This window comes from Anomalospiza imberbis, chromosome 22, assembly GCF_031753505.1.
Source record: "Anomalospiza imberbis isolate Cuckoo-Finch-1a 21T00152 chromosome 22, ASM3175350v1, whole genome shotgun sequence".
NCBI classification, from domain to species: Eukaryota; Metazoa; Chordata; class Aves; order Passeriformes; family Viduidae; genus Anomalospiza; species Anomalospiza imberbis.
Window position 1 is genome coordinate 8,161,662 of NC_089702.1, and position 11,794 is coordinate 8,173,455.

Here is an 11,794-nt window from a genome sequence, read left to right on the forward strand (position 1 = left end):
TCCCCGTCCCTCTCCCTTTCCCCATCCCTTCCCTCCCCTCCGGCCAGGGCGCGGCTGCGGAAGCTGCGGAAGAAGGAGGCCAAGCAGCGCTGGGATGACCGGCACTGGTCCCAGAAGAAGCTGGACGAGATGACAGACAGGACTGGCGCATCTTCCGCGAGGATTACAGCATCACCACCAAGGGGGGCAAGATCCCCGAATCCCATCCGCTCCTGGAAGGACTCCTCCCTGCCCCCCCACATCCTGGAGGTCATTGACAAGTGTGGATACAAGGTGGGCACGGAGAGGGGGAGCTGGGCAGGGGGGAAAAAGGGGTCCCCAGGGATTTGGAGAGGGGGAACAGGGGAAGTTCTGCTCCCAACCTTCTGCCCCCGGCAGGAGCCGACCCCGATCCAGCGCCAGGCCATCCCCATCGGGCTGCAGAACCGGGACATCATCGGCGTGGCCGAGACCGGCAGCGGCAAGACGGCGGCGTTCCTGATCCCACTGCTCGTGTGGATCACCACCCTGCCCAAAATCGACCGGTGCGGGCCGGGGGGACACTGCCCGTGGGACGGGGTGGAGTGGCAGGGTGCCACTGCACAGGGGTCAGGGACAGGGTGGCACTGTGGAGGTGACAGGGTGACACTGATGGGGGATTGAGGCAGGGTTACAGGGTGACACTGCACAGGGGTGGGGACTGTGGGGGTGACAGGATGGTGTGACAGGGTGACACTGTTGGGGGGTTGAGGCAGGGTTACAGGGTGACGCTGCACAGGGGTGGGGACAGGGTGGCACTGTGGAGGTGACAGGGTGACACTGATGGGGGGTTGAGGCAGGGTTACAGGGTGACACTGCACAGGGGTGGGGACTGTGGGGGTGACAGGATGGTGTGACAGGGTGACACTGTTGGGGGGTTGAGGCAGGGTTACAGGGTGACACTGCACAGGGGTCAGGACAGGGTGACACTGTGGGGGGTGACAGGATGGTGTGACAGGGTGACACTGTTGGGGGGTTGAGGCAGGGTTACAGGGTGACACTGCACCAGGGGTCAGGACAGGGTGGCACTGTGGGGGTGACAGGGTGACACTGTTGGGGGGTTGAGGCAGGTTACAGGGTGACACTGCACAGGGGTGGGGACTGTGGGGGGGTGACAGGGATGGTGTGACAGGGTGACATTGTTGGGGGGTTGAGGCAGGGTTACAGGGTGACACTGCACAGGGGTCAGGACAGGGTGGCACTGTGGGGGTGACAGGGTGACACTGTTGGGGGGTTGAGGCAGGGTTACAGGGTGACACTGCACAGGGGTGGGGACTGTGGGGGTGACAGGATGGTGTGACAGGGTGACATTGTTGGGGGGTTGAGGCAGGGTTACAGGGTGACACTGCACAGGGGTCAGGACAGGGTGGCACTGTGGGGGTGACAGGGTGACACTGTTGGGGGGTTGAGGCAGGGTTACAGGGTGACACTGCACAGGGGTCAGGACAGGGTGGCACTGTGGGGGTGACAGGATGGTGTGACAGGGTGACACTGTTGGGGGGTTGAGGCAGGGTTACAGGGTGACACTGCACAGGGGTCAGGACAGGGTGGCACTGTGGAGGTGACAGGGTGACATTGTTGGGGGATTGAGGCAGGGTTACAGGGTGACATGGTGGAGGAGATGGGGTGACACTGGAGGGCACACATGTGGCACTCTGGGTGACACAACCATCTCCTGCCATGCTGCAGCATCGAGGGAGTCAGACCAGGGGCCCTACGCCACATCCTGGCCCCCACCCGTGAGCTGGCGCAGCAGATTGAGGAGGAAACCATCAAATTTGGGAAACCGCTGGGCATCCGCACCGTGGCCGTGATCGGCGGCATCTCCCGCGAGGACCAGGGCTTCCGCCTCCGCATGGGCTGCGAGGTGAGTGTGGGGGTCTCAGGGGGGCCAGCTCAGCCTTGGGCTGGCTCCCACCAAACCCCCCGGCCCCCCAGATCGTCATCGCCACGCCGGGCCGGCTCATCGACGTGCTGGAGAACCGGTACCTGGTGCTGAGCCGCTGCACCTACGTGGTGCTGGACGAGGCCGATCGTATGATCGACATGGGCTTCGAGCCCGACGTGCAGAAGATCCTGGAGCACATGCCCGTCAGCAACCAGAAACCCGACACCGACGAGGCTGAGGACCCCGAGAAGATGTTGGCCAACTTTGAGTCTGGGAAGCAACAAGTACAGACAGGTGGGTGTGGGCGAGGAGGGCTCCTGTGGGGTGAGGAGGGACAGCTTGGGCTTTTGGGGGAAGGGGTTGAGGGAATGGGAGTCACATTTCTGCTCTGTGGAGGAATGTTCCTGCCTCACAGTGGATGTTCCTGCTCCATGGAGGGGTCATTCCTGCTCCCACAAGGGGACATTTTTGCCCTGTGGGGAGCATTTCTGCTCCACGGGGGACAATCCTGCCCCACCGGATGATGTTCCTGCTCCATAGAGGAACACTCCTACCCTTCAGTGGTCATTCCAACCTCACTGAGGGGGTTGCTTCTGCTCCATGGGGGATGTTCCTGCCCCGCTGGGGTTGTTCCTACTTCACTGGAGGATGCTTCTGCTCCATGGGAGCACATTCCTGCCCCACCGGGGTCATTCCTTCTTCACGGGGGGGGCATTGCCCACCTCACGGGATGTCACTGCCCCGTTGCCTTGCAGACTGTCATGTTCACGGCCACCATGCCACCAGCAGTGGAGCGCCTGGCCCGCAGTTACCTGCGGCGCCCGGCCGTGGTCTACATCGGCTCCGCCGGCAAACCCCACGAGAGGGTGGAGCAGAAGGTTTTTCCTCATGTCCGAGTCCGAGAAGAGGTGGGGAGCACGGATTTTTGGGGGTGGCCTGGGGGTTGGAGGGTGAAGGGGACTCTGCGGGACGCTTCAGCATCTCTTCCTCCTCTTTCTGCTCTACAGGAAGAAGCTCTTGGCCATCCTGGAACAGGGCTTCGACCCACCCATCATCATCTTCGTCAACCAGAAGAAGGGCTGCGATGTGCTGGCCAAGTCCCTGGAGAAGATGGGGGTGAGGCTGGGCTGGGAGGGGGTCACCCTGAGCCCTGTCCCCCTCATCCCCACCCGGGGACTCCGTGATGTGCCCCCCATTGACCCCCCCCTGTTCCCACAGTACAACGCCTGCACCCTGCACGGTGGGAAGGGCCAGGAGCAGCGAGAGTTCGCCCTCTCCAACCTCAAGGCCGGGGCCAAGGACATCCTGGTGGCAACGGACGTGGCTGGACGTGGCATCGACATCCACGACGTCTCTATGGTGGTCAACTACGACATGGCCAAGAACATCGAGGGTGAGGCCTGGGGGGCACTGAGGGGGACAGTGGGGGGGTGTGCTGCCCATGCTGGGGGTGCTTGGCCCTGATGTTACCTGCACCGGAGTGGCTTTGGGGGCTTGCTCAGCCCTGGTGCTGCCACGCTGAAGAGGCTGCGATGCTGCCCAGCTTTGGTAATGGGTGTGCAGGGGGTGCCTGGCGCTGGCACTGCCCTCACCAAGGGGGTTGCAGAGGTGCCCAGCCCTGGTTCTTGGGATGGAGGGGGTGCCCAGCCCCAGTGCTGAGGGTGTGAGGGATTCCCAGCCCCAATGCTGCCTGTGTCAGGGGGGTGGGGGGTTCTTGGCATTGGTTTTTGGAGGTGGGTGAGTGCCCACACTGAGCCCTTCGTTTTCCCCCCCAGATTACATCCACCGCATTGGGCGGACGGGCCGAGCAGGGAAGAGCGGTGTTGCCATCACCTTCCTCACCAAGGAGGACTCCACGGTGTTCTACGACCTCAAACAGGCCATCCTGGAGAGCCCCGTGTCCTCGTGCCCCCCCGAGCTGGCCAACCACCCCGATGCCCAGCACAAGCCGGGCACCATCCTCACCAAGAAGCGGCGGGAGGAGACCATCTTCGCCTGAGGGCCCCCTTCGTCACCCCTCCGGGGACAACAGGACCAGCGAGGCTGCCAGGACTGCTCTGGCTGTTCTTTTCCCAGCTCTTTGTGCAACCCAAGGACTTGCCCACAAGCACAGACTGGGGCTGGGATTATCCCAAAACATCCCCCCTGTTCTCCCAGTCCCCCTCCCCACTTTCCCCACGGAGCAGAGGAGCTGCTGGAGGCTGTTTGGGGGCCGGTCCCTCCCTGCTGCCAGGGCGGGGCTGGTTTTTTTTTTTGGCTGTCCTGGGAACTGTCTGCATCTCATCCTTTATTTCTTTGAGGGTTTTTTTTTGGGTTTTTTTTTTTTTTTTTTTGTAGCTGAAGCTCCAGGCTGCAGGAATAAACCGGCAGCGGCGTTACCGGTGTCGCCTCCTCGTCCTCTCCCTTCCCTGGGTGCCCTGGCCCAGCCCCTTGGGTGCCACCTCCCATGGAGACAGAAGCCAGCAGTGCCCAAAAGGAGCACTTCGAGGTGCTCAGCACCCACCAGCACTGTCCCTCCCCCCTCCCCAGACCAGCTTCCCCCAAGTCCCCTCCACAGACACAGACACCAGCACCTCTGAGCACTCGTGTGTTTCTGAAACCAATTACAGGGAAATCAGTGCTTTCTACAAAAGAAATTATAACAAATCTGTGGCCCCCACCCCATTTCCCCCCCCTTCCCACCAGTAATGGCCTCGGGGGGGCTCAGCCCACACCAGGACCCCCAGCCGAGGGCAGTGGGCGCCGTATTTACAGGACTGTGGTGACGTGCGGTGACAGCATGGCCAGGGGACGTTGGGGACGGGGCAGTGGGTGCAAGCGTGGAGCAGCCCCCACGCCCCGTGCAGCCCCCACTCTGCCCTCCCCATGCCGGGGGCAGGGGCGGGGTGGCTGCGGTGACCGGGGGTGGGGGGGAATCGGTGCAGAGCGAAGCGAGTGGTGTGACCCACTCCTCCCGGGGGTCCCATGCAGGGGTGGGGAGGGGGCAGGCCAGGTCCCGGGGGTGAGCAGGCACCTTCCCTTTCTTCCTCGGGTCTGTGCGGGCTTGGGGGATGCTGCTACAACTGCCCCCCACTCCTTACCTCCCCTTTTTTGGGGGGGTGGCACCCACTGTCCATGGCAGCTGCCCTGCGGAGAATGAGCCAACCTGTGATGCAGGGCTCGGGGGGGGGGGGGACACTGAGGCAGGGCGAAGGCATGTGTCTGTCCCCAGGCTCCCCAAAACTTCGGCGGGGAGTCCCAGGGCATCCTGGCCGCCGGGCCCCCCCCCTCACTGTGCTTATGGCTGAAGACGTGCCCGGGGGGGCCGGGCGAGAGGAAGCTGCCGGTGCGGAGTTCGATTGTCTGAGCACCCCCAGCGCGGGGCTGGGGCGAGGCGGGGAGCGCCCGGGGTTTGGGGGGGGCCGGTTCCCAGCCGTGCCCCCCACCTCCCACCCCTAATAGCTGTCCTTGGCCCAGGGCCGGCTGCGCTGCCAGTTCCTGTCGTGGTTGCGCTCGCTCGGGCGCTCCGGCGTGCCGGGGCCGCTGCCGTGGTGCCGGTGGGGCTGGTACAGGTCGGGGTAGGGGTCCCCGTACTCCTCTTCCTCCTCCAGGTGCCGCGAGCTGCGCCGGGATGCGGCCCCCCAAGGCTGGGGCGAGGTGTCCCCCGCCTCATCCGATGGCATCAGGCTGTCGTGCTCCAGCGGCGAGTGCTCGCCCCGCTCCCCCAGCAGCTGCTGGCTCTGCGGGCGGGGGGCGGCGCGGTGGGGGCTGCGTGTGGCCCCCCAGCCCTGGCACCCTGTGCTGGGTCCCCGTGGGAAGCAGGGAAGGGACTGGGGAGCTGCATGTCCCCCCCCGCCCCAGCCTGGGCACCCCTGTGCTGGGTCCCCATAAGGAGCACGGAGTGGGGCTGTGTGTCCCCACTTGTGACCCAACTGTGCACCCCCCACCCAGTTCCGTGGACCCCTGTGCCAGCTGCCCCTGGGGAGGAGGGAGGGGGCTGTGGGGACAGTGTGGGGGGCTGTGTGTCCCCCCCATGCCCTCCTCCGTGTGGCAGTTGCCAGTGGGGAGCGGGGAGGGGGCCATGGGGTTACCTGCAGGCCTGGCAGGCCGGTGGGTGAGGGGACAGCGTGGGGGGCGTGTGGTGGGTGGTGCGTGGCACGCCAGTAAACCTCCAGGTACTCGGCCAGGTGCTCACAGGCGTCCTCCAGCTGGTTCTCATCCAGGATCACATCAAAGAGCTCCTGGGGGGGCAGGTGAAAGGGGTCAGGGAGGGCTCCGGGTTCCCCCCAGGCATCCCCAGGGCGGGGGGACAGGCTGGCTCACCGGGGGACACTGCACCAGCTTGTCAGCTGCCATCATCTGCACATTGAGGTGCTTCACCTGCGACTTGCCCCTGGACTTGATGAGCCGCTGCAGGACCTGGGGAGGGGACAGAGGAGTGACAGCACCGTGGGGGGCAGCCAGGACCCCCCCCAGAGCCGTGGTGACCCCTCACCTTGGGGGAGGACACCTTGACGTAGACGATGATGGGTGCCAGGGAGGTCTTGGCCAGCTGGGCCGGGTGGTTGATGGTGTCGGCGTCCAGCACCACCAGCTGCAGGGATTTGGCCAGCTCGAAGATGCGTTCGATCTCGCTCTGCACCTCGGCTGGGGGGACACGGTGGGGGGCTGTGTCAGGCTGGGCTGGCCCTGGGAGGGGGTCCCTGCACCCCCGGGGTGAGCCTGGCCCCTCACCAATGCTGGAGCGGGTGGTGGAGCGCTCCAGGATCGCCTGCTTGCCCAGGTTGTTGAGGATGGAGCGCTTGGCCAGGGACAGGTCGGCTGTGATGTGGGTGATGGAGATCCTGGGGAGCACAGGGACGCCGTGGGCACCTGGGGACCCGCGGGCCGTGGAAGGAAGGGGGGTTCTGGGTGGGGGTGATGGTCTCACCTGCCATCGAATCTGTGCTTGAGGAAGTCAAAGAGGGCTTTCTGCATCATGTCGGTGACCTGCCGTGGGGCCGCCAGCCCGGTGAGCCACGGCAGATGGCAGCGGCAGGGAGGTGGCAGCCGCTCAGCACCCTGCCAGCCGCCCTCGGCCCCGCCATCTGCCCGCTGCCAGCACACGATGGGCAGGGAAGGGACACGGGGCACAGGCCACCACCCCGAGGGCACGGCGAGGCCGCCCTGCATCCCCTCCATACCTCATATCCTTTCAGTGAGGGCCCCACCAGCACCACGGGCCGCATGGAGGGGACCACGTCGTAGGGTGGGATGTGCTGCGTCTGCAGGGGTACACGAGCGTGTGTCAGTGCCCTGTGCTCCCACCCCCAGCCAGGGAGGGGTCAACGAGCCTATTCCAGAGAGTCACAGCATCCCGGAGCCCTCCCAGCCCCATAACCCAAGGGAAGAGAGGGGGAGACTCTGCTCCCAGCCCACCCCAGAAACAGCCACTACTGGCCCTGCCTGCAGCCCCCTCCCCACCGCCCCCTGCCCGGGGCACAGCCCTGCACCTGGGACTCACCTGCTTCTGCTTCTGCTTGGCTTGGGGAGAGAAGAGACAGAGGTTGGTGATAGTAAAGTGGGGACCCCCTCAGGACGCCCACGGTTCCCCTGGGCCAAGACCTGCCCTTACCTAAGGAGGGGGGAGGCGATCGCCGGCTCCCGCTGTCGCCGAGGCCCGAGGCATTGCCAGCTCTCCTGGGGAAGAAGGGGGTGAGCGAGTGTTGGGGGTCTCGGAGTGGGGCCAGGGGTCCCATCCCTACCTGGCTTTCTGCTCCTGCTTGAGCCTCATGGCTTCCAGGCGCTGGGGGCTGGGGATGAAGGCGATGTCCCCCCCCTCCTTCACTAGGCGCCCAATCCACCAGTCATTGCTGTATTTCTGGGTGAGGACAGGGCAGAGGTGAGAGCAGGGGACGTCCCTGACCCTGAACAGACCCCCCAGCCCCCCAGCTGACCTCCTTGATGTGCAGGAAATCTTTGGCTTCAAAGTTGATGGCGGCTCCCTGCACCGGGCACTCCTCATCCAGCGCCCCGCAGTAGCTGACATTGGTGCGCACAGCGAAGGCGACCGGCTTGTGCTAGGGGTTTTTGGGGGTGATCAGCACCCCTGGGCCCTGGCAGCAACCCCGGGCCATGCCCTGGGTGTCTCCCCGTCCATACCTTGGCCCTCTCGAGCTGCTGCTGAGCCTGGCTCTCCACCTCGCGCCGGGCGCCCTCACGGTCCTCTTCCAGGGACACGTCGGAGTCCAGGGATGGGCGGCTGGTGTAGGAGTCCGCCGAGCCCTGGGGCAACGGGGCTGAGTGCCGGGGGGCTGCGAGGGGAGCCCCCACAAAGACGGACCTCGTGCTGAGGCGGTGCCAGCCTCGGGAGGGGGCCCCCTCCAGCTCTCGGGAGTCCACGGTGGTGGCATCAAGCCTGGCGTGTCAGGTGGCATCACCCGGCACAGCTGCCCTGGGGTGCAGCCCCCACGTGCTGGGGGGGTCACGGGGGAGATCCCCGCAGGCCCAGGGATGGGGAGATGATCCCTGTCACACTGGGATGAGGATCTTGCCCCTGCCGCCCTCCACCCTGGGGTGCCCAGCCCAGCGCCCCCGGCTCCCCCCTCCCCGCCGCGCCGGTATTTACCCACCGCCCGCTGCGCCTGGAACAGGCGCAGAAGCTGCGGTGAAATATTTATAGGTCCCTGAATGTGGCTGAGCCCCCCCCCCCGCGAGGTCCCCCGGGCCCTGCCGGGCTGAGCTCAGCGCCGCTGCCCAGCACCGCCCCCCCGCTAACCTGCACATCCCACCCCGCTCACACCGGGGGGAGCCTGGACACCCCCCCCCCAGCCCCCCCCGGGCAATATGGTTTCCCAACACAGCCCCCCCCCCCCAATATGGCCTCCCCAGCACGGCCCCCCCAGCGTCGTCACCGCGCCCCGAGCATCCCCCACCCCCCAGCATCCCCAGGATGGCTCCGCAGCGTTCCGGTGCGGCCCCCCAGCACGACACCCCCATCATCCCCAGCGAGTCCCCCAGTACAGCATCTCCAGCCCCCCCCTCATGCACGACCCCCCCCCCGCCATGCAGCCCCCTCGGCCTGGAGCACCGGCCCTCGCGGGGCCCCCGGCCGTGGGTATCGGGATTCGCTTCCCGCCTGGTCCCGGTCCCGGCGGTACCTGCCGGGGGGTGTGGGGGGGGCGAGAGCGGTGGCGGCGGCGAGGAACAAAGGGCCGGGGGGCGGCTCAGCACCCCCCGCACCAGGCATGAGCCCCGCACCGGGCACGCTCCCCCCACCCCCGAGGCACAGCCCCCCCGTGCGCCATCACCAACCCGGGGGGCGCAGCTCCCCCCCAAACCGACCACGGCCCCCCGCGCACGGTCCCCCCGATACCGCGGCCGGTACCGGAGCCGGTACCTCGTTGAGCAGGAAGGTAGCGCTGGAGTCAGAAAACGACATAGACGGGGGCGAGCCGAGCCGAGCCGCCCGCGCCCCCCCCCCCGCCCCGCTCCACCGGCACCGGCTCCGGTTCCGGCTGCGGCTCGGGCTCCGGCTGGCCCTGCCCGCTCCGCCGCCACCGCCCCTCCCCGCCCCTCCCCGCCCCCGCCTCCCACCACCCCCCCGGGGCGCACGGAGCCGCCCCCGCCGCTCAGCCCGGGGGGGAGTGGGTGGGTGTGTGTTGGGGGTCGCCGTTCCCCCTTCCCGGTGCTGGCGGGGGGTTCCGGCCCCTCTCCGGTGGGGACCGTGGTGGGGGGGAGGGGGACTGCGCTGGCAGCCGGGAGACCCGAGCGGTCCCGGTGAGCTGCACCGGACGGGTCACCGGCGCAGCTCCCGGTGGCCCGGGGAGGGGGGGATAGTTTGCTAAGAGAGCTCTGGGAGAGAGGGGAGTCCCGGGGCAGCGGCAGAGGGGCTGCGCAGCATCCCGCAGCGCGCCGCTCGGGGTTCCGGGGCGGCGGAGGGGGGGTCCCGGTGGGTACCTCCATGCTCCGGTGCAGCGGCTCCGGTCTTGCCCCGAGCCGGCAGCAGCCCCGTCTGCAGGGCGAACCCTGCGGCGGGGCCGGAGCCGCTCCCGCCCCCCCGCCGCGCCCCCCCCCCCCCCCCCCGCCCCCGAGGAGGGGGGCAGCGACGGGCCCCGGGGGACCGGGCCGGCCCGCCCCGTTACCGCGCAGCGGGACGGGCCCCGGTGGGACCGGCCCGGGACAGCTCACGGCCGGCCCGGGAACAACGGGGCAGCGCTGGGTGGGGGCTTCGGACAGCGGCGGGACCGGCCCCGGACACTTGCACCGGGCACCAGGCACGGAGAACGGGCCCCGGTACCGGGCACATGGCGGGGCCCAGCCGGGCCCTCTCCGAGGTGCTGAAGGGGCCGAGCCGGGCGCTGGGCCGGGTCGCGGGGTCCCCGGGGGTGCCGGGGAGTACCGGATCAGCAGGTGCTACCCCACGAGGGAAACGGGATGCTCAGGCCGCTCTGCGCCTCCTGGGGCCGCCCCGACAGGAACCCCCCGCCCTCCGCGGAGCCTCCCCGGTAACCGCTCACCCGCCGGCGGCCGGGGAGGGGGCGCAGCTCAGGGCCGGAGGAAACCGAAGCACCGGCTGGGGGGCGGCGGGGAGGTCCGTGCCTCTCCCTGGCAGCGCGAGGAGGCGGCCCAGTGCCGGCTGAGGGAGCGGGAGGGGAGCCCCGCGGCCCCTTCTACAGCCCCGCCTGGCCCGTTCCCCTTCCGCTGCCTCAGTTTCCCGGGGCCGCCCCCCGCGCCGCAGTGCCGGTGCCCGCCGCCGGCCCGGCCCTGACGCAGCACTCGCTATTTTTAGCCGCGGGGAGCGGCTGTTGCGATGCTACCGGCGCCCGGTGCCGGCGCCCAGCCCCGGTCCCGGGGGAGCGGCGGGGCGGAGGCGGCCCCCGAGCTCCCTCCAGTGCGGAGGTTGGGGTGGGAGACGCTCGGCCGCTCCCCGCTCCCCACCCCATGTCCGTGCTTTAATGCGGAGCCGCAGCAGCGGCGGGCCCGGAGCTGGCGGAGCTGCCCCGCCCCAGTGCCGGTGCTGGTCTCGGTGCCGGTGTAGGTGCCGGTGCCGGCCCGCTCACCTGCCTGCGGAGGATGCTGGAGGTGGTGTCGGACGAGGTGCTGCCGTCCGAGCGCTTGAAGCGGCTCTTGCGCTTCGGGAGCCTCCGGGGGCTCTGCGGCGAGAGCAGGCGGTGAGCACCGGGCGGCCCCGGGCGGCTCGGCCCAGCCGCGGAGCTGCCACCGGCGGCCCCCGGCTCTGCGGGCAGAACCGAACCGGGCCGCACGGGGCCCGCGACGGCCGGGAGGGCTCCGGTCTGCTCACCTGGAAGGAGCCGGAAGCGTCAGGCTGCGCCGGGGCGGACATCCCCGGCGGCACCCACCGGAGCCCCGGGGATCCCGGCGGGGCAGCCCCACACCGGACCGCGGCGCTCCGCGGGGAAGGGCCGCGCCGCCGCCACTGCCGCGCTCCGCATCACACGGGGCCGCCGGGGCGTCCCGGCCGTCCCCGCCCCCGCCTGCCCGCCCCCGCGCCCATCCCCGTGGCGGCCGGTCCGCGCCCCCGCAGCTGGGCAGCCACCGGGAGGCACCGGGAACGGACCCTGCCCACAACCCGCAGTGCTGCGGTGGCCGGCCGCGCGGTACCGGGGAAGAGGAGCCCCCCGGGGCCGCCGCAGCCCTGCCCACGCGTGTGCGGGGATGCGCGAGCCAGAGCCCCTCCGCCCGCATCCCACCGGGACGGCTCCCGCAGTCGCCGTGCCCCTTCCACGGTCCTTTTTGCCACCCCCACGCCAGGGCATCAACCCACCCCACGGGGTTACGCCCCCAAAGTCTCCCGCGTGGGGCAGGCGGGGCCGTGGGGGGCCGCAGCCCACCCACCCCACGCCCCGTGTCCCCGCCATGCCCGCGGTGTTGGCCGGTTCCGGTGCTGCAGCATCGCCGGACCGGAGG

The 11,794-nt window shown here is 68.9% G+C and overlaps 2 protein-coding genes and 1 long non-coding RNA gene across 5 annotated transcripts in view; 2 read left to right on the forward strand and 1 right to left on the reverse strand.

The window, feature by feature from the left end:
• The window catches only part of DDX23 (DEAD-box helicase 23), a 9,196-nt gene extending 4,978 nt beyond the window's left edge, over nucleotides 1-4,218 (forward strand). The window contains 12 exon segments of the mRNA XM_068212652.1: nucleotides 48-136; nucleotides 139-194; nucleotides 196-273; nucleotides 379-530; nucleotides 1,715-1,737; nucleotides 1,740-1,885; nucleotides 1,957-2,190; nucleotides 2,662-2,787; nucleotides 2,789-2,814; nucleotides 2,914-3,022; nucleotides 3,125-3,299; nucleotides 3,682-4,218. Coding sequence (XP_068068753.1) covers nucleotides 48-136; nucleotides 139-194; nucleotides 196-273; nucleotides 379-530; nucleotides 1,715-1,737; nucleotides 1,740-1,885; nucleotides 1,957-2,190; nucleotides 2,662-2,787; nucleotides 2,789-2,814; nucleotides 2,914-3,022; nucleotides 3,125-3,299; nucleotides 3,682-3,905 — 1,438 coding nt within the window. The 3' untranslated portion in view covers nucleotides 3,906-4,218.
• A 783-nt stretch (nucleotides 4,219-5,001) lies between these two features.
• On the reverse strand, nucleotides 5,002-11,349 carry CACNB3 (calcium voltage-gated channel auxiliary subunit beta 3). 3 transcript variants are annotated; one of them, XM_068212580.1, is made up of 14 exons: nucleotides 11,169-11,349; nucleotides 10,927-11,019; nucleotides 8,027-8,149; nucleotides 7,822-7,944; nucleotides 7,630-7,745; nucleotides 7,500-7,564; nucleotides 7,389-7,408; nucleotides 7,069-7,149; nucleotides 6,816-6,874; nucleotides 6,620-6,729; nucleotides 6,381-6,532; nucleotides 6,209-6,304; nucleotides 5,977-6,126; nucleotides 5,002-5,625 (listed from the first exon to the last, which is right to left on the reverse strand). In XM_068212580.1, the coding sequence occupies exons 1-14, from the start codon at nucleotides 11,208-11,210 to the stop codon at nucleotides 5,341-5,343; spliced, it is 1,515 nt and encodes a 504-aa protein (XP_068068681.1). In that variant the 5' UTR covers nucleotides 11,211-11,349; the 3' UTR covers nucleotides 5,002-5,340. The 3 variants fall into 3 exon arrangements, with proteins under 3 accessions (XP_068068681.1, XP_068068683.1, XP_068068682.1); XM_068212582.1 differs by lacking the exons at nucleotides 10,927-11,019; nucleotides 11,169-11,349 and adding an exon at nucleotides 9,824-9,918; XM_068212581.1 differs by lacking the exons at nucleotides 10,927-11,019; nucleotides 11,169-11,349 and adding an exon at nucleotides 9,264-9,416.
• Nucleotides 7,058-7,707, forward strand: LOC137487012 (uncharacterized). The gene is made up of 2 exons (XR_011005824.1): nucleotides 7,058-7,157; nucleotides 7,488-7,707. It is a non-coding gene; the product is annotated as an uncharacterized lncRNA (long non-coding RNA).
• Nucleotides 11,350-11,794: the final 445 nt, after the last annotated feature.

Coding starts and splice junctions, on each gene's coding strand:
- CACNB3 (XM_068212580.1), bottom strand. CDS start 11,210: ATGTCCGCCCCGGCGCAGCCTGACGCTTCCGGCTCCTTCCAG. Junction 8,150..10,926: donor CCAGCATCCTCCGCAGGCAG/GTGAGCGGGCCG, acceptor CCGTTGCCCCAG/GGCTCGGCGGACTCCTACAC. Junction 7,746..7,821: donor ATTTCCTGCACATCAAGGAG/GTCAGCTGGGGG, acceptor GTCCTCACCCAG/AAATACAGCAATGACTGGTG.